This window comes from Trichechus manatus, unplaced genomic scaffold (genome assembly GCF_000243295.1).
Source record: "Trichechus manatus latirostris isolate Lorelei unplaced genomic scaffold, TriManLat1.0 scaffold00025, whole genome shotgun sequence".
Classification (NCBI taxonomy): Eukaryota; Metazoa; Chordata; class Mammalia; order Sirenia; family Trichechidae; genus Trichechus; species Trichechus manatus.
In genome coordinates this window covers 2,285,643-2,306,262 of record NW_004443961.1, presented here as the reverse complement: position 1 = coordinate 2,306,262, position 20,620 = coordinate 2,285,643, and the positions used below count along the sequence as shown (strand labels likewise).

The window sequence follows — 20,620 nt, the reverse complement described above, 5'->3', positions numbered from 1 at the left end:
AGGGTTTCCTATGCTGTGAATCTCTACAGAGGCAGACTGCCACATCGTTCTCTCACGGGGCCACTGGTGGTTTCGAATCACTGACCTTTTGGTTGGTTAGCAGTCGAGCACGTCAACCACTGTGCCACCAGGGCGCCTTGAAGCCACATTACAACAGAAGTTATCAAACTTTACGTAAGAATCACCTGGAAGGCTTGTAAAAACAGATTGTTGGGCTCCACCCCCAGAGCTTCTGATTCAGAAGGTCTGGGGTGGGGCCTGAGAATTCTCACTTCTAACAAGTTCTGAGGTGACTCAGGTGCTGCTGGTCCTGGAAGCACGTTGAGAACCACAGCCTCAGATTGTTCAAGAATGGTAGCACTTGTTACCCTACCCATCTCTGTGGTAAGACTGTCTAGACTTACAGGAAAAAAGCCCTTGCCCGTGACTTAGAAGGTACTTGTCCTTCCCCTCTGTGTAAATGACGGAACACGGAAAACAGAAGGGACTGAAGTACCAAGAAGCAGACTTGAACTAGAAAGCTCAGCACATGTTTCTAGATCAGGAAGCAAGTTAATGAGATAAGGAAATCACCTCCAAGCACCAGACGGGTTGTAGGTACAAAGTAAAGTAAGGTAGTTACTTACACAGAATAAGAAATATTTCGGGGGCAAGTGTTAAATGGTACCTTGGTCTTAAGTTAGCGCTTGGTCATAAGAGACACTAGTCCAATGACAGGCATTGCTATACAACCCTGAGATCGATGGATCCCACATTTCGTGAGAACCCTGGATACTATTCAGGCTGTTTGTTTATGGTAGAGGAACAGGCACAAACCGTGGTTCAGCTGCTTGGTTTAATTTTTTTAGCACTTGGAAAAACAATGTACAGTAGTTTGAACACTCAGCCTTTGCAAACCTCCCCGGAGGTCAAAGATTTCATTCATACGTACAAAATTAGTTTACAAATTTCTTTTTTTTTTTGGCAATTTCATCTTAGTAACCCGTTTTATCCTATTGCCATTGTCCCAACCGTTGAAAAAGTTTACAATAATTTACATAGGAACAGTTTCAAAGTGCTTAAGAATAGTGATTGTTCTCTGGGCTATTTACAGATGACCTATACAACGTATGTACAGGTGGTATACACTATAGCACAAGTTTCATTGCTGGAATATGGCTTTCTAGGCAAAGTGCATATTTGGCCAGAGGTGGCAATACTGTCTAAAAACTCAAGGGTTACAGATACTTGGTAACCACATCCAAAGCTGAAGTAGAATGTGGACAAGAATATTTACAAAAGTAGTACAAAAATGGTCAAAGACACAAGCTTGATCCACGCCAAGATATCCTGATGTTCTTCCAGACTGGAGGAAGAGACTTCAGCTGCTGGCTTGGTTACCATTCCGAAGGATGGGATTATGGATTTAGACCTCAGAGGTCAAGACTTGTCCCAGAAGTCAAGCTAGGTCATCATCTGTGCTTACAACTGATATCTGTGGAGAAGAAAGAGCATGGAATGAGGTTGGCGACCACTTCCCGGCGACAACTCCAGTCCCTAAAATCGACCTAGCTTTTCAGTTGGTCATTCAAGGACCAAATGAGCTTGAACGGGAGGGAAGACAGACACAATATAGTATTCAGTTGTACAGAACTCAACTACAATTACTTGGTGGAGTGAGAAAACTGTATCATTGATTCTGCCTGTTCTAGTGAATGGTCTTAATTCTTGGAGAAAAATGTGAAAAGACAAATGTGGACCATGAATTGGCCACAGTCCAATGTCTCACAGAGACCTTGAGAGAGGAGTGTTCAGCACTTGTTTTGTTCCAGCCTGTTCCCTAAGCAAAAGCCAAATACTCCATTGGGGTTTCATCTGAAGAATAAGTGACATGCTCTACAGCTGAAAGAAGAGCTAGCTATGTTAGGTGGGATGTGATACCTTCCTAAGTAACGCATTGGGTAATTTTGGCTAAGTGACGCTTGTCCATTAGGCTGACTTTAAGCCAACTCCTCTACAGTATGCTGTGCTAATTTACATTGAACAGTTCGAGAAGGAGCTACTTGGTTCATGCTATGATTCACATGTAGTTTCTACAACTGAATATCCCAAAGAGTAGAGTGATGACCTTAATTTGACCTATGTGCCATTCTATGTTGGTCAGGTGCTTATCAATTGACTTACTTATGCTCCCACAGGCTAGACTAATTTCCAGATATTAGATGAGGCAGTGGGTGGCTTAATGATCCCAATGGCTTTTCCTAGTGCAGGCAGCCACAACTTGAGTTAGCAGACTCCTTTCCAACAGTCACAAGCCATGGTGTATAAAGACACAAAGGTGACTTACTGCTGGGTACGTGTGTCCGACAGAGGCACTGTGTCTACCAATGTCTATTGAGAGGTCCTCTTCGGTGGTCTTTAAGTACACAGGATTGTCAAAGTTCATGCTCTTCATGTTCTTGTGTTGCCAATTCCTCCACATCAAGTAGCCACCTACTGCCGCCATCGCTAAGAGCACTGTAAATAGAGAGTGACGAAGCAAGGTCTGGTTTCAGAACAGAAAGGGGGTGTTCAAGAGTCCAAGATAATTGACAGAAGTAAAAGCTTCACGGGAGCAGCGGTGGTCCAGCAGTAGAATTCTCATGCATTTCGTGTGGGAGACCTGGCCAACACACCTCATGTGCAGCCACCACCCATCCGTCAGTGGAGGTTTGCGTGTTGCTATGATGTTGACTAGGTTTCAGTGGAACTTCCAGATTAAGCTGGACTAGGAAGACAGGCCTGGTGATCTACTTCCAAAAATCAGCAGTAAAAACCCTACAGATCACAACGGTCCCATCCGCAACCGATCATGGGGATGGCACAGGACCGGCGACTCAATGGCACCTAACAAGTTTCGTGTTTTATGAAGCTGGGACAGCTAGAAATCAGAATATAGATGCACCAACAGCTCTGTAAGTTCAGACCAGTGGCTAAGTGTTACGTTATGGACTGGTGCTGAGCGGGCCACATCCATTCTGCCAAGTGTGGAGTCCTGGGCTCCACCCCAGCCTACCGAATTAGAATGGCAGAAGTTTCTAGAGAGCTCTTCAGGTTGTCCTGGTGTGTGAGCTAAGCTTGGAACCCAGTAAGTACATTTAGGTCAAGGAGGCCATTAGAGTGAACTACCTTACAATTCATATATCTGATAACAGCTGTACAGGTTCTTTTCTCTGGGTTTGAAAATTCTTACCTATTTTTAATTTAGCCTCTGTAAGTCCTAAAGCTCTCCAAGAAAGCACTTAACCATTTACGTATCTACTCCATACAAGGCACTGAACTTATTTCAAAGGTGGTTAGGACCGTATTCTTTGCTGAAAGGGACTTACTGTAAACTGGGGTAAGCCAGGCTAACAATCTTTCACGTCCTAATTGAACATTTGTAACTGCCAGGTGCTGTGCTCAGTATAGCACTGAAGAGATGGCTACTGTGATCACAACGTTATGGATTGAATGGTGTCCCCCCAAAATTATGGGTTGAATTCCTGGTCCTTGTACCTGTGGGTCTCGTCCTGTTTGGAAATATTGTTTTTCTTTTGTTGTATTAATGAGATCATACCAGTGTGGGGTGGGTCCTAAGCCTAATCACTTCCGAGTTACAAAAAGAGCAGAACAGACGGAGACACACACGGGAGGACAGATGTTATGTGATGATTAAGCTAAAGAATGCCAAGGAAACAGAGAACACCCAGGGTTACCTACAAGGAAGGGATCAACACACCCGAGACCCTGATTTGGACTTTTCGTCCCCAGAACTATAAGAAATACATTTCTGTTCTTCCAAGGCACTTAATTTGTGGTAATTCTGAAGAGTGGCACCAAGGAACTAAGACAGAATCCTAACTCGGTGTTCCACGTCGGGGAGGCAGCGAACGTAATCCAGCGTCCCAAGTGCTATGACAATATCAGGGGTCATGGGAACATTCAGGAGGGGTGTCCCTCGATGAAGCGGAAACGTTCGTTTGGTATCTAGGAAGTTCTCTGGAGCCAGACAGGCAGGGAGTCCTACTTACAGAGAGGAAGGGTGGCCCAGGCAGCGGAAGTTCCTTTTGGGGGGATGCTGACCCCTGATACTGCTGTGGTCACATTGATCCCTGTAGGGGAATAAAATGAGTCGGTGTAGAAGGATCTGAATTCAGACGTAGAGAGCTACTTATCAGGGTAAGAGCCTCATGCCTCTGTGTCTGTTACTGATGTTTCGTGCCCGCTGCGATATATACAGGAAACATCTCTGGCCTAGAGTACTCAAGAATCACATGGTGTAACAGCCATGTTCACTAATAGTGGCTCTCTAACAGAAAAACCTTAGTGAGTCCGGCCAGGGTAGGATCTGCAGGTTCTAAGGCTTTGGAGTTTAAACCTAGGTTACCAATCAGTGGCAGGACTAGCAGATAAAGGCTACATTAACTATTTAAGTGATAGCCACAAAGAGTGTGACTGTTAGTGGAGATGAACCATTTGTAGTACTAAGCCCAGTACCTCCAGGAACTAGTCCACTAGTTGGTGAACTTTCTGTTGTGTGGGCATCTTTTGTCTCACTGTACGTCACGGTAGCTGCAGTACCTGAATTATAAAAACCGAGAACCTGGTTAATGCCAGGGTTCCAGGGTGGCTAGCTGTGTAGTCCAGACAAGCCATGCCATAGGGGGTTAATTTAACACCACTGGAAACAGACAAGTCATTGCTGAACTACATTGTGCGACTGATGTGGCACAAGCGAGAGAAAGGGCAGTCTTTGTGCCCACACAGAAGTTACGACTCATGAGCCTTTGGGCAGAAGAGTCCACATTTGGAATCTGACAATTCAAAAATAAGCACAGACACACTTAATAAGCCCTCTAGACAATGTCCCCAACCCACTGACTCATTGCCATCGAGTCGATTCCAACTCATAGCGACCCTATAGGACAGAGCAGAACTGCTCCATAGGGTTTCCAAGGCTATAATGTTTATGGAAGGAGACTGCCCCATCTTTCTCCCATGGAGCGGCTGGTGGGTTTGAACCATTGACCTTTCAGTTAACAGCCGAGCACTTAACTACTGTGCAACCAGCACTCCTTGACAATGTCCCAGGCTCCCAGAAGTTACAAGAAATGCCCTGAAAACAGATTACCAGGCCTACCAGTCTCTTCACTGCCAAATTGTCTTGCAACTATTTTCTCAGTAAACTGAGCTTGTCCTTGCAGCAACCCAGAATTAAGCTAATGCAAACCCCACCATATGATTTCTTCAATCACAACACGCGAGTTTAATCTGTCACTTAATACAAAGGTAAGGACAGAAGAAAAAAATGCAAGTTTGGTTTAAGTGAGAGTTTAAGATAGTGTCACCCACTGAGGCTTTGGGGGTTCCTGTAACCATGGCCCTTCTTTAAGCACAATTTCAGTCCATTTTGTCGGTGGGCATAAAGACTTTGTTTAATTATCTGCAAGTTGTCTAGCTCAGTGCAGTTATGGGACTAATTGGTACAAATTACTAGGAAGCTGGTTGTCACTTTAGTCACCTATAAATTCATCTCATGTTGAAATGAGCTAAAAATCAGGTCTTAAGTAATGGCATGCACACCTGGCATGCAATTGTAGCAGGTATGTTCTCACATCTATTCCAAGAGTTAGTTAAAACAAGTCAATTTATATAGCTAGTGAGTTCCTATATTGCCTGCTGTGTGTCCTGCTGATGAGGGAAAAGCAAAAAGCCTTACTTCGGCATTTCTGGCCATTTTCCTCTAGATTATACCCACTGGGACAGGAACAGGTGTACTTTGGAGAGTGGTCGTTAATCTGTGGTGCTGGAAGGCACAGATATTCACATCCTCCATTCTCCATGTCTTCTTCACACCAATTTTTACCTAGTCAGCAAAAAAAGTTCTTTCAAATAGGTATCCCAGTGTCTACTATGTATAAAGCCCTGTTCTAGACACTGAAAAGAGAAGTCCTTGTTTTCAAAGGGCTTAAACCTGCCTGCTCTGTCAAGTATTCCAGTTAAACCAAGGCTGATGAAAAATAAGCATGAGGGCACAGGCAGCATGCTATGAGAAAACCCCGGGTCCAAAGAGACTCCTCATTGGAGGTAGGACACGAGTTATGTCTGGTGTGGGAGGGGGCAGTCCAAGCACAGCCTGCCTCTTTTCCCTGTGACCTACGAATGAACCTTGTACTTCAGACCAGATGTGTTGGCCTAGCGTCTTGGACAGGATGTAAGTGTGGGATGACTCCCTTTCTGGAGTGTCTTGACCCAAAGCACATCCCACAGAAGAAGGCATCCTATCAGCACATCCTCCCCGCTTGCCCTGAGCACGTCAATACTCCCAGGAACTACTTAGCTAAGTGTGTGTGTTATATGGCACTGGCCAATTCCACTGCTATTCTGTTCCCAGAGGGGAGGGAACGGCGTCCTGCTCCTATTGCACAAGAGGGGTGCATGCAGACCATCTCTCTGTGTTGGCTGCAGAGTGAGACCTGCTGGCCATGGGGGACCAGTGCCCATCATTGCAGCTGATCTTACTCTGTCTCTCCTCTGTGTGACTAAAGCGTTGTTCCAACCAATGCCTGTGTGTGAGTCGTGTCTTTCTTGGCAACCCGAACATCTGCAAACTGTGGAGCAGGTTACTATCCTCCATGTAATGGGACTTCTCCTCTGATAGTGGAAACAGGTGTCATTTGCTTGGCAGGTGGTGAGGGAACAGGTGGGAAGGAGGTGAGGGACCAGGACTGGCACTCCCTATTGGTCCAAGGCTTCAAGTGGAGGCTCAGAGGAGGAGACCAAGCATGCTCTCCTGATTTGCCCTGCCTCATTCCTGCAAAGTGGACGGGAGCCCAGGTGCAGGGAAATTTCAGAGCTTTATTTAGACAGAACCAGCCAAGGGACTTGAACAGGATGCTGATATGACCAGATGTGCTGGTAGATCTATGCAATCCTAGATTAAGGTGCAGAATGGGGGAACACAGGGAAAGTTTGTGGCACAAAAGCTACTTTGGAGGCTAGTGCAATTGTTTCAGCAAGTGGAAAAGAAGGCAAAAGGGATACAGAAGAGAAGGAAATAAAAGCTCAACACTGAGAATTGGGAGGAAACATAAGAGACAAAGTTCTGAAGACAAGTCACTAGGAAAATGGAAATAAAAGACACCAAATTCCAAGTTAGAAGTGTTTCAGAGAGGGTACAGAAGGACAAAAGTTTCATTTCAGGGAAAGCTGAGTTACTAAAGAGTTACGGGCACCCAGCAGGCACTGCATCATGCTGCTGCCTCTTAAGTAGCCACTGAAGACTATGTTACCTGATGGCTGTACAAGTGCATGATAGACAATGATGTCTTGGGCATCGTTAAGGTTGTTAACCAGAGTGGCCAGCTCCGATCCAGTGAATTTATTGGCACCATAGACTGCTTCATTTTCCCCATCTATCCAGTAGACACGATCCTAAAACAGAACCCCCAAATTAGCATGTACACCAAAGATAAAACACAAGTCAGTATCAAAGATCATCATTATCTACTAGCCATGTAATGGACCACGTTTATCTACTGCTGGCCTGGGACATCAGATGTAAAACAGCGAAAAGAACCAAGTCCCGGTTTCTCAAAGTGCTTTGAGGAATCAGTACGTAAGTTGTACCAGGTTGTAAGTGAAAGCAATTTCTCAAGTCACGTGCCTCTGTCCATCCACATATGCCAGTTCCCTCTTCCCAAAGTGCTAGAGGAACTCAAGGGTATACACTTAGATGTGCACACACAACATACCTCAAATATTGTCAGTGCGAGAGGGTGAGCGAGGAATTCCAGAGACTTCAGTACTATCCGACGATCCTGACCGTTCAAGTCCACACTGGATAACATGTGCAACTTGGAATCAAGCCAATAGAGGCGGCTTTTTATAAGGTCTAGGAAGGAAAAAAATTGTCACCGTATCATAAGTTACTAGGATGCTGGCTAACATCTAAAATACCTGAAGAATCTCATGTTCTACTTTCAGGGTTCCTCCTGCAGCAGGGGGTCTTAACTGAGGCCCCACAAACCTCTTCAAACAGTATGCTGAGTCTGTACCATTGCTCATTTTTTTCAGCGTTAAGATCCTCAAAGTAACTGACTTAAGAAACGTTCACCACGTTATGCTGTTATTGTTGGCTGCCACCGAGTTGGCTCCCGACTCATGGCGACCCCACGCACAAAGGAATGAAATGCTGAATGAAATGCTGCCCAGTCCTGCACCACCCAGGACCGGCTGTAGATCGGACCACTGTGATCCACAGGGTTTTCATGGGCTGATTTTCGGAAGTAAATCACCAGGTCTTTCTTCCTAGTCTGTCTTGGTCTGGAAGCTCCACTGAAACCTGTTCAGCATCGTAGCAACATGCAAGCCTCCACTGCCAGATGGGTGGTGGCTGCGCATGAAGTGCGCTGGCCGGGAATCAAACCCAGGTCTCCTGCATAGAAGGTGAGAATTCTACCACTGAACCACCAATGCCTCCAACCACATTATAGAAGTATTAATGAATAATTACTTAATTAAGAGGTTTTGATTAAGAGACTAGTGTTACGGTATTCTTCCTCTTGCTTGATGAGCCAGAAGAAAACTGTTGTAGGACTGCCACTCAGTAAACGCTGTATACCTGTGCCCGGAATACTTAGTACAAGAGTTGCCGAGATTTACTGAGTCCACGTCACACATTAGGTCCAAATGGACAACAAAGCTAGTAATTACGGAGCATGTAATTTGGTAAGGCCACCCTTCCACTTGTATTGCTCAGATAACCAGCTCTCATCGAGTTTACTCCCACTCATGGTGACCCCATGTGTGTCAGAGAACTGTGTTCCACAGGGTTTTCAATGCAGATTTTTCGGAAGTAGATCACCAGGCCTTTCTTCCGAGGCATCTCTGGGTGGACTCGAACCTCCAAACTTTCGGTCAGCAGCCGAGCACGTTAACCATTTGCACCACCCAGGGACTCCATTGTTCAGGTACTCTCATCCAAAACTTCCTGCTGTAGAAGGAACAATGAGAGTCGTCTGCTGTGGTCCAGACCTAGCCATGGAGGGCAAGTTAAAACGCTGTGAAGACAGTGAACTGGAAGTCGAGGAAGGAAGGACATACGTACCCAGGGTAATGCCGTTGGGCCATTGGATGTCCACTGTCACCAGCGGCCGCCGGTCAAATCCATTCATTCCTGCTTTTTCTATCTTAGCTGGTTCACCCCAGTCTGACCAGTAAACAAAGCTGGGAAGAATTGCGTTAGAAGTAAGCCTCAGTGGTTGAGAAGGAACAAAGCTGTCGCTTACAACAGAAGTTCAAAGAGAACACAGAAAACGCTAGGGATTCATTCTCTAGAGACAAACAGCAACACTTAAAGGTCTAAGTTACGTGCTTGGTAAGCAAATCTGAATGCTAAAATCTGCAAGCTCATCACTAAGTATGTTAATCTACCTACAAATGACATCTAAATTTCAGCCCAGAGTCTCAAATTTATGTGTTTGCTTTGTAAAAGACCAAATCTTTCAGGGGGTGGAAAATAAATGTCCTTTACACTTTAGAGTAGAAGGCGGCTGGTTGTGTTCTAGGCAGGCTTAATGGGAGCCACCTGGGATTACCATAGCCTCAGAGCCCTGGTGGTGCGATGGTTAAGCGCTCGGCTCCTAACCTAAAGCTTGGTGGTGGGAACCCACTCAGTGCCTTTGTGGGAGGAAGACCTGGTGATCTGCTCCCCTAAAGATCATAGCCTACGAAACCCTATGGGGCTGTTCTACGCTGTCACACGGGCTTGCTATGAGTCAGAATCAACTCGAAGTCACCCAACAACAACAGCCACTTTCCTAAGCTGCCTTTCTATGTAACTTAATGGCAATTTAAGGAAGGCCCTCCATGAAATGTTTCCAGAAAGTTCTGTTATTTCAAGGTGACTTCCAGACAACTTGCACCTCTAGACATAAGCCTGGAGGCAAAGCTGTTACCCTAATTCAAACAATTCATGCTAGTATTTAGGTTTGATCATCCATAGCCAACCTGGCTGAATGTTCAGGCCAAAATTAAAATCACATCACTGAGGCAGGGTGGGCATAAGGCTGCAGATACAGCTTTTGGTGCTTGTCCCGTCAAGAATGCTGTTTTATTAATGTCTACTAGCAATAATCATGGAGTCCATGGGTGGGGCAAATGGTTAACGCCCTTGGCTGCGAACCGCCAGCCTGGCAGTTTGAGTGCCTCAGAAGAAAGGCCTGGTGATCTAATCAGAAGAAGGGCCTGGTGATCTACTTTCGAAAGATCACAGCCACTGAAAACCCCCCTATGGAGCACAGTTCTACTCTGACACACACGGGGTCACCATAAGTTGGAATCGACTTGATGGCAACAGGTTTTATTTCAATCGTAATCACACTGCCCAAGGAGTACCCAGCATAGAGATGGGGCCAGTGCAGGGTTTCTCAGCCACGGCACTGCTGACATCACGTACCGGATCATTCTTTGTTGTAGCGGGCTACCAAGCCTTGGGATTTCAGTACCAATTCAGGCATGAGGAAACGCCCTGGCCTACGCAGATAACATCCAAAGGCGACATGACAAAAGACACCGAATACAAACCCAGACAATGGGTCCACAGCTATGGAGGCAGGCTCCCGCAAGTCCGAGTTAAACAGGAACTTCCTCTTGCTTCCGTCTAGGGTAGCTACTGAAATAGTCTTAGAAGCCGCGTCAGTCCAGTAGATGGTCTTGTACACCCAATCAACAGCAATGGCTGCAGGATTATAGACATTGTCGATCATTTTAACATGTCTACCAACCTTGTCATCAATTGAGGCACTGAAACAGAATAGGTCACAGGAAATTTAAGAGTTTGACACCATTGGAGCCCGGAGAATGGACTTTCTGCGTACACAATGGTCTACAACTTGGTTCAGAGCAAACTCTAGTAACACCACTGCTCACCCCTCAAATTCTTTAACCATGTTGCTTACTCATACTAAGTTAGCAGTATTGGAGATAATCTAGTTGCTGTTCCATATCCTATATACAAGAACGACAAGTTTCTAGGGAAACCATTTGTTTTAGTAGCTATCAGCTGACTTTCTATAGTTCCCAATAAGAAATAGCTGCCACCACCATTTCTATTTGTAACAAGTGAGGTTGGTTCTCAATTAACTGTGGAGAAAATATGAGAAACTAAGATGTCATCTATGACGGTATTATAGCTATTGCCGTCTTTGACTTCACAGACAATTGCTAGTTTCTAATTGGGAACTGACAGGAGTCCCTGGGTGGTGAAAATGGTTAACATGCTCAGCTGCCAACTGAAAGGTCACAGTTTCGAGTTCACCCAGAGGCACCGCAGAAGAAAGGCCTGGTGATCTATTCCTAAAAAATCAGCCACTGAAAGCGCTATGGAGCATAGTTTTACTCTGAAACACACGGGGTCACCATGAGTTGGAATCAACTTGATGGCAACTGGCACTGGTAATTAGTAGTTTAATTAAAACAAAAAAAACCAGAAACAGTGTTTAGATTTAGTATTCCCAGGTAATCAGATGCTAGATTGGAGCTAAAGATGGGAAACTTGTATGCCAAACCTCCTCCTCCAAACCTTCCCACAGGCAAAGTGACAATGACTTGTGCTAAGACATCTAGAATGGAACTGCAAGTTACCTGAAGATGGCCTTTTGACTCAGATCAGCCCAGAACAGTTTCTGAGCAGCTATGTCAGCATCAAGAGCCACTGTGTTTCTTAGCTGTTCAACTAGCTGGATATATTCTTTCCTCTCTAAGCCAATCTTCCTGATGTCTCTTCGATTAGTGAAGATCAGACTGGGCTCTTTGCCTGAAAGACAGGAGTCGGGTTTATTTAGTTTTGCTGTTAGCAGGCGATATCCTTCCAAGTCACCTCTTCTCCACAGTGGCGCCCTTGCAGCCAGGGAACTGCTGGACACGTCAGCAGTAGTTTGCCCAGAGTTCTTGCCTCTGGAACCCGCAAATGCTTCCCATGGTTGAGGAAGGTTGTCCTTGGGTCACTGCGTTTAAAAGCAGGGCGGTCGATGAACAGTTTATTCGAATTGCACTCAAGTTTCAAGAAGCAGAAAGTAAGTAAACCTGGTAGGTATTCATGGTATCATATGCAAAAAGAGTGCCCAAAGCAGGTTCTGGGGAAATATCTGCTATTAAACCACAATATCACACCAAGGGGAGTCCCTGGGTGGTGCAAATGGTTAACACACCCTGCTGCTAACTGAAAGGTTGGAGGTCGAGTCCACCCAGAAGTACCTTGGAAGAAAGACCTGGTGATCTACCTCTGAAAGATAGCAGCCATCGGAAACCCTGTGGAGCACAGTTCTACTCTGACATACATGGGGCTGCCATGAGTTGGAATCGACTCGACAGCAACTAGTTTTTGGTACTGCACTGTGAGCGTCACAGCATTGCTCTCAAGTACTGCTTTAATTCCACGTTTCCTTTGCTGCTGTGGTCACTGGCTGTAATTTTCATAAGCACTTACTCGTAAAGGTACCAGAGCAACACCAGTCCAAGTCCATTACCTACTGCCTTGCACACGCCAGTGGCAAGATCCATTTGATAGCCACGACTACATTCACATTTGTAACCGCCTTTTAAGTTGATACAAATTTGACTGCAGATTTCCGGATTTTGGCATTCATCAATATCTAGGAGGGAAATTAGAATTAGTGTTGCGGTTCCTACGCCTTACTAGACATCTTCCGCCCTTTCCCGTCATCCCCGGGGCTCAGGGTCTCTCCTTGGACTCACCGCCACAGGTTTTCCTATCTATCAGTTCAAACCCAGCTGCGCAGTCACACTTGTAGCCTATCACTAGGTCTCTGCAGATATGAGAGCAGCCGCCATTATTAACCAAGCACTCGTTCACATCTGAAACAAAAACGTAGTTCGGTTCCTTGACAGCTTATTTCAAATCGATCATTCGTCTGTGCGACATTTAAAATCTAAGCCATCTGTGATAACTTGTTTCATCAGCCTGGTCAAACCCATGATTAGCCACAGGCCTGATCATTCGTTTCGTAGATAGATATACATCTCAGGGTGGGCTGGAGGGGAGGCTAACCCTAATCCCAAGGAGCCCTACTAGTGCAGTAGTTAGGCACTCAGCTGCTAACCGAAAAGTTGGTGGTTCGAACCCACCAGCCACTCTGTGGGAGAAAGATGTGGCAGTCTGCTTCCGTAAGAATTACAGCCTTGGAAACCCTATGGGGCACTTCTGCTCTGTCCTATAGGGTCGCTATGAGTCGGAGTTGACTCAATGGCAATGGGTTTGGTTTTGGTTTTTTAAACTTAATCCCCTTGGCAAGTTACCAGTCAGCTTAGCAGCATTTAGTCAAGCTTCTGTATTGCTCTCCAGTGGTCTATAAAACCAGACCCAAACCCAATGCCGTCGAGTCGATTCTGACTCATAGGGCAGAGTAGAACTGCCCCATAGGGTTTCCAAGGAGCGGCTAGTGGATTCGAACTGCTGACCTATTGGTTAGCAGCTGAATGCTTAACCACTGCACCACAAGGGCTCCCAGTGATCTATAAGGTTAAATCATGAACTAGTTTGTCACTCCTCGGGTCGTTAAGTCATAAAAGTTCACACGTAAACCTAGCAATTGCACTGAGTTCATCAAGAGCAGTTCAACCAAGGCCTGACTCAGGGTGCCAACAGGAGGAGCGGGGGCTATGGCGGCCCCCTAACCCAGCGCTGCGCGCCCTCCTTTCACCTACCACATTCTTTCAGGGGTTCGTCACTCCAGTCCCTGCAGTCCTGCTCTTGGTCACATACTTTACTGATATCAATGCATTCTCCGCTTCGGCACTTGAACTTCCCAGGGCCGGAGCACTGGTTGACTGCAAAGCAAAACACGCAGAGATGCCCTGAGCGGGTCCGAGCCGAGCAGCAGCCCGACTCCCCCACCAGAAGGGCCCTCACTGTTTTTGCAGGTGACTTCGTCCGAACCGTCGACGCAGTCTCGGATGCCGTTGCACTGCCGGCTGCCGTGGATGCAGTCGCCGTCCTGGCACTCGAACTGGTCCGGCCGGCAGGTTCGAGAAGCTGCAGAGGGAGAGAAGGCGGTGGAACGAAGCCGGCCACGCCGTCGCCCGGTGGGGGGGGCGCAAGGAAGAGCGTGAACGTGCCAGGCCGACGAGGAGGCTACTCACGACAGTTGACCTCATCGCTGCCGTCTTTGCAGTCGGGGTCGCCATCGCAACGCCACTTCCTGTGGACGCACTCGCCGGAGCCGCACTGGATCTCGCTGGCTGGGCAGCGGCTGTGTGTGAGCGGCTGGCGGCCACACTGCTCGAGGGACTCGTCCGACTGGTCCGCGCAGTCGGCGTCGTCGTCACACACCCAGCTGAGGGGGATGCAGGAGGAGGTGCTGCACTGGAACTCGTGGGGGCCGCAGGTGGGCGGGGCGCAGTCCAGCTCGTCACTGCCGTCGCTGCAGTCGTCCTGGCCGTTGCACACGAAGTTCCTGGAGATGCAGCGGCCGCTGGAACAGGTGAACTCGTCGGCGCTGCACGTCACGTTGCCTGTGGGGAGAGAGGATGCCTCGCTGGAAGTGCGTCAGGATTGGGCCTTTCAAGACTCCTGCCCCAGAATCTAAGATGCCGAACTTTGATGCTAATCCTGGATCTCTAGCTTAATGTAAGTGATGCTAATCCTAGATCTGTAGCTTAAGAGCTAAAGTAGAGTTACATCAAGGTCAAATTCCTGGACTGCTAGGAAATAGTCTCATTGTGTCAAAAACGCAGAAGGACTATGGGTAAGAACAGAAATAGAGAACCAAGAAAATAGTTGGAGAGGAGACATTAATTTGAGATGAGAATTAGAATTGACTCTAAGGAACAGGGATTGGCACCTTAAACTCTAACAGGAGATTTCATTTTGGAAGGCACACACCTGTTGCTATCCAGTCGATTCCGACTCCTGGCAACCCCAAGTGTGTCCGAGTAGAACTGCTCCATAGGGTTTTCTTGGCTACAAGCTTTACGGAAGCAGATCACCAGGCCTTTCTTCCGCAGCCCCACAGGGTGAGCTCGGATTGCCAACCTTTCGGTTAGCAGCCGAGTGCAAATCGTTTGCGCCACCCAGGGGCGTACTTTTGGAAAGGAGAGCCTGAGTTAACCTCGAAGAATGTACTGCTTGTCAGGGCAGATTCCATCATCAGTTGAGAAGATCATGCATGGGTGTGCAGGCGATTGTAATACACATAATAAGCGTTAAGGCACTGTCGCCAAAGAGAAGCTGTTATGTTACACTATCACCCATGGTGACTTCTTTTTCAGGACCTTTAAAGAAGGATCAGGAATAACAAGTCCTCAACACTTTCCGTTTTCAGAAAGTCATGCTAGGCCAAGGGTCCCAAGTCTGCTAATAATCAGCTCTGCACACTCGCCAGCCAGTTGTTACTTTGATTCAAATTCCTGCCAAATGTGTTAAGGTCACAGTTTGGTGGTAATTTGTATGAAGACCACGACTCTCTTGGGAAGCAAAGTCTAGTTTTTAGAGGGAAATACTTGGCAACTCCACGGCTTACCAACACATAAAGCTCAATTCTGGGGTTGGCCACCAAAACTCACTGGACTAGGTGCAGAACTATTGGCGTCTGGAGGTGACTTCTCCATGCGAGACTGGTGTTTCGATCCACCCAGAGCTTGCCTGTCCCCTGTGTATGAGGCCCTGAGGCTTGTCACACTTGGGAGCTGGAGGCAGGGCTTCGAATCGAATTTGCATTTCTAACAAGTTTCCAGGCAATGCTAATGATGCTGGTTAGGGACCAATTCTGAGAACCACTAATAGAACAGTGGTTCTCAACTTTTATTATACATAGGAATCATCTGGGGATCTTGCTAAAATGTAGATTCTGATTCAGTATATCTGGGGTGGAAATGCAAATTCTCAGCAGGGGTTCAAATGAACTGGTTCAAAGCCCTCGGTGTAGGTTTGAAAAACCAGAACCAAACCTACTGCAGTCGACTTGACTCCAACTCATAGCGACCCTATAGGACAGAGTAGAACTGCCCTGTAGGGTTTCCAAGGCTGTAAATCTTTATGGGAGCAGACTGCCACATCGTTCTCCCTCGAAGCAGCTGGTGAACTCGAACTGCCGACCTTTTGGTTGGCAGCGGAGTGCTTAGCCACTGCACCACCAGGGCTCCTCGTAGGTTTTAGAGGCCCTGTGAAACGGGCGGGAGCTTGAAAGAGCTTTCAAGCAATGTTTGCTCAACCTAGAGATTTTCCCAGGGCCTCACCTGTAACATGTAGCGTTTGATTACACATTCTCCAAGATCGGAAAGATGAAAGCGTAGGAAACAGAGCTAGCTTTCACAGGTAGGAACTGCGACAGGTGACCAAGATACCATAGGTTGGGTAGGGTTTGCTTTGGGTACCTGCTGCCAAGGTGCTAATGTACGTTTCTGGACCAGTTCAACTTTTGGAAAGGTTATAGTAGAATCTAGCTTGGGGGTTAAGAAGTTCTTATATGACTTATTTATTCCAGTAAGCAAATCTAGTTTAGACCTACGAACGTGTGTACCTGTTCTACTTCTCTTCTAGTTTGACTGAGTTAACAAGAGGAAGGCCCACGAATCACTGCAGTAACAGAGGCAAAACCAATTGCCATCGAGTCCATTCCGTCTCATGACGACCCCATGTATGTCAGAGTAGAACTGCGCTCCATAGGATTTTCAATGGCTGTGATCTTTAGGAAGTAGGTTGCCAGGGCTTTCTTCTGAGGTACCTCTGGGTAGATTCAAACCACCAACCTTTCGGTTAGTAGCCAAGCGCTTTATCATTTGCACCACCCAGGGACTCCTAACAGAGGCAAAAAAACAAAAACCAAACCCAATGCCACTGAGTTGATTTCAACTCATAGTGACCCCATAGGACAGAGTAGAACTGCCCCGGAGGGTTTCCAAGGAGTGGCTGGTGGACTCGAACCGCCAACCTCTTGGTTAGCAGTTGATCTCTTAACCATTGCACCACCAGGGCTCCAAAGCCTATACAACTTTTGTTTCACTGAGCGTCTTCTAAATATTTAAGCGCCTTGAATGACTTACCTTCTTATTGCTAATCTACAAGAAACACCAAAGCAAGCACTGGCCAATGACCATGAGCACTCCTTTCAGACTGTTAGGGTGGTTAACGAAGGACAAGTGGTTGGGACGCTAATGCTGAGCAGATAGCGAAGTCACTGAAAAGTGAGTCAATCTAGCTGCGCCTGCAGATTATGGTAGCTTCCCCTGCCCACCCTTGTTGGAGGAAAGGGGTCTATAGGACAAGCCCCTCAACACTGATCTTCTTACCACAGTTTTCTTCATCTTCTCCACTGTCACAATCACTTTCACCATCACACCTCCAGGACACTGGGACACACTGAGTGGAATGGGCGCCACAGCTGATTTCATTTATGCGGCATGTTCTCATATCTGTTGATGATATACAGTCTCAAAAGAGCCTCAACATGGATCAGTGCAAAGCTGCTGCTCCGGAGCTGCCTGGAAGCGGTAACACTTGTCACTCAGTGGCCTGGAATACTGGTGACATGGGACTTTTGAAGCCTGGTTTGGTCCTTGGCCAGGGCTATTCCTGAGAAACCGTGCCAGCCAATGCTACCTGGCAGTACACCTGAGGGCCTTGGCTGGGGCACTTCTTCAAGCTTCCGTGGCCGTTCTCAGCTCTGCCTTTTGCTTTATTCGGCATGTTGTCATTGCTGTGTGCCATCGAGTCAACTCCGACTCATGGTGGCCCGACAGGACAGAGTAGAACTGCCCCATCGGGTTTTCTAGGCTGTAATCTTTATAGGAGCAGATCGCCAGGGCTTTCCTCTCATAGAGCTGCTGGTGGGTTTGAACCATCAACCTTCCAGTTAGTAGCTGAGCGCGTTAACTATTTGTACCAGCCAGGGACTCCTGGCCTGCTTCTAGACCATTATTTATCTGAAGGATATCAAGTGGGTACACCCAGATATTGTTACCTAATCCCAACTTCCTTAACGGCCAGATGGTTTAACACCTGTGAAGTCTTCCTCTGCCTGGATCCCTTTACAGGCCCCCTCGGCAACCACCTTTGGATTTACTTCTTGCAAAGGAGGGACACGCTCTCATTCTCGACTTTACCAGGTTGTCCTCCCCTAAAACCAGGGCTGAATCCTTAGAGAACCTGTCTTTGCCTGCGACATCTCACCCGCCTTGACTAATAGCCTAATTACTTCCTTCACTTCTTACTTGGAAAAGCTGAAATTAACACACTATCTTCCTTTCTGTTGGAGTTTATTTTATAATCACTTTGCAGACGTAAACTTTGTTCAAGCTATTCCTTCACTTACAGTGCTTCACCGGGCCTCCTGGTGCCTTAAAATGAACTCCGAGACCTTCTTCACCTTGACATTCAAAACTTCTCAAAGGATCCCACACCATAGCCTCTCTGACCTCTTAGGCTTTTTTCTGAATATCACCCTAAGGACACAGCTATACAGTATGTAAATAATATATAAAACACTGGAATATAACAAAAGGGGCATCTTTAAGAATCCAAGGGAGAGGAGATTTTAGCCCTTTCACCCAAGGGGTTGGTTAAGATCAACCAGCTAAAAGGCATTGAAGCTGCCAGTGCTACTCACATACCTGTGGAGTTTCTTTTACTTGAGAACAAGCTGTAAGATCTCTGATGCAGTAACTTCAGTTTGTGTGTTTGTTAAAAGCCGCCATGTGACCCTATTACTAGCGATCTCACCCTTGCAGTAATAGATTTTTTATAACACGAGAAGCTCTGCATCTACAAGCTTACACTTGGCCCATGAAGGACCTTCCCACCTTGACTTACCTTCCAGGACTAGTGTTCCATCTGCTCAGAGTCTGTATTGTCAGACATTTGAAATCTATGCACCTAGTCAAGGAGTTCTTAATCAGATCTGCTGGCTTCAGTCTGCAGCATTCAATAGTGAATAGTGAAGCTACCCAAGAGAATGTCAGTCTTGTTAGACTAGGGGGAACATTCTGGAAAGGAGACTGGTCAACTGTCAGTGGAGTCAAATGGTCTAATCTACACTACAGGGCGGACAAGGGAGACTAGTACCAAGTATCAGATTAAGCAGTGTTTAGAGGCACAAGACACAGAACAGCTGGGAAAGTTTGAGTCCAAAGCAAGTCACACTCACGGCACTGTTCTGGGTTCTCGTCAGAACCATCTTCACAGTCGGGGTCCCCATCGCACTGCCATCTGTTGGGGACGCACTGGCCATTGTTGCACACGAAGTCAGACTCTGCACACGTCTTCTTTACTACGAAAGAGAACGTTTATTTGTGGGGTTGAAGTTGAAGCACTTACCCAAGAGCCCTACTTTTCACATTAGGGGTAAACGTATGTATCAGTGGTACAAACAGTTAACGTGCTTGGCTACTAACCAAAAGGTTGGAGGTTTGAGTCCACCCAGTGGTGCCTTGGAAGAAAGGCCTGGCAATCTACTTGGGAAAAATCAGCCACTGCAAAGCCTGTGGAGCGCAGCTGCACTCTTACACACATGGTGGTGGGGTCACCAGGAGTCGGAATCAACTTGACGACAATAGGTTTGTTTTTTCCTTTATTCGAAGAATATAGCTGAGTGAATTAGCATTCAACTGCCAATATCCAGGGGAACTGCAGAAAAAGCTTGCTTTCTTCAGGAAATGAAGGTTGTCATTTGAGCGACTTGGAAGACATGGAAGTCAAAACCAGACAACGGTTGCGCACTGCCTCAGCACCCAGGGCTATCTACAATGAACTTCTCGCCTCTTTTGGAAAGGCTGAGATTAAGTAACAGACTCATTCTCTTCCTGCATGTCTTCTGAGTCATTAAAGTCCTTTGTATGTTTCACAGCCAATCATCCCAACCTGTGACTGCATCACACAGCACTGTTCTAAAGCCATCTCCCAACAACACTGATGCACTCGTGTAGGGATGGAAGGGCAAGCCCCAGTAATGAATATCACCCCTGCTGGTCTACTGGGGCAGAGAAACCCACCCAGCAGGAAAACGGGAAAGCTTAAACTGGAGTATATCCAAAGAGGGTACCTTTAAGACTCCAAGGGAGGGACGATTTTTAGCCCCTCCATCCAAGGGGTTGGTTAAGATCAACCAGCTAAGAGACATTGAAGCTGCCGGTGCTAATATCCATAGCTGACTCAAACAACAAAACAAAGCACATTGCTGTCAAGTTGATTCTGACTCCTAGCGACCCTACAGGACGGAGTAGAACTGCCCCATAGGGTTTCCAAGGCTGCAGTCTTTACAGAAGCAGATGCCACATCTTTCTCCCATGGCATGGCTGGTGGGTTCAAATCACTGACCTTTTGGTTAGCAGCCGAGTGCTTAACTGCTGCACTCCCAGGGCTCCCGTTCCATAGCTGACTAGCAGTGTTGACAGACAGCTTAAGGCAGAGTTTTTTTTGTTTGTTTTTTTTTTGGACACTTCTAGGTTACCATCTCATTATTCTGAAAGTTGATTTTTTTTTTTTTAATTGTGCTTTAGGCAAAAGTTTACAGAGCCAATTAGTTTCTCATTCAACAGCTTATACACAAATTGTATTGTGTGACTTCGTTGCAATCTCCTCTTGTGTCAACACTCTCCCCTTCCC

At 46.7% G+C, this 20,620-nt stretch overlaps 1 protein-coding gene across 2 annotated transcripts in view; it reads right to left on the bottom strand.

Annotated features, from left to right (window-relative positions):
- Window positions 1–958: 958 nt before the first annotated feature.
- Window positions 959–20,620, bottom strand: part of VLDLR (very low density lipoprotein receptor) — a 50,992-nt gene continuing 31,330 nt past the window's right edge. The window contains exons 3-19 of one of the 2 annotated variants that reach the window (XM_004373468.2): window positions 19,164–19,286; window positions 17,311–17,433; window positions 14,164–14,535; window positions 13,934–14,056; window positions 13,729–13,851; window positions 12,760–12,879; window positions 12,531–12,656; window positions 11,647–11,818; window positions 10,588–10,806; window positions 9,110–9,228; window positions 7,755–7,894; window positions 7,293–7,434; window positions 5,720–5,866; window positions 4,498–4,581; window positions 4,032–4,112; window positions 2,327–2,496; window positions 959–1,474 (exon numbers count right to left, since the gene is read on the bottom strand). In XM_004373468.2, coding sequence (XP_004373525.1) covers window positions 1,439–1,474; window positions 2,327–2,496; window positions 4,032–4,112; window positions 4,498–4,581; window positions 5,720–5,866; window positions 7,293–7,434; window positions 7,755–7,894; window positions 9,110–9,228; window positions 10,588–10,806; window positions 11,647–11,818; window positions 12,531–12,656; window positions 12,760–12,879; window positions 13,729–13,851; window positions 13,934–14,056; window positions 14,164–14,535; window positions 17,311–17,433; window positions 19,164–19,286 — 2,420 coding nt within the window. In that variant the 3' untranslated portion in view covers window positions 959–1,438. The remainder of the gene's footprint in view (window positions 1,475–2,326; window positions 2,497–4,031; window positions 4,113–4,497; window positions 4,582–5,719; window positions 5,867–7,292; window positions 7,435–7,754; window positions 7,895–9,109; window positions 9,229–10,587; window positions 10,807–11,646; window positions 11,819–12,530; window positions 12,657–12,759; window positions 12,880–13,728; window positions 13,852–13,933; window positions 14,057–14,163; window positions 14,536–17,310; window positions 17,434–19,163; window positions 19,287–20,620) is intronic. The other variant, XM_004373469.2, reaches the window with a different exon arrangement.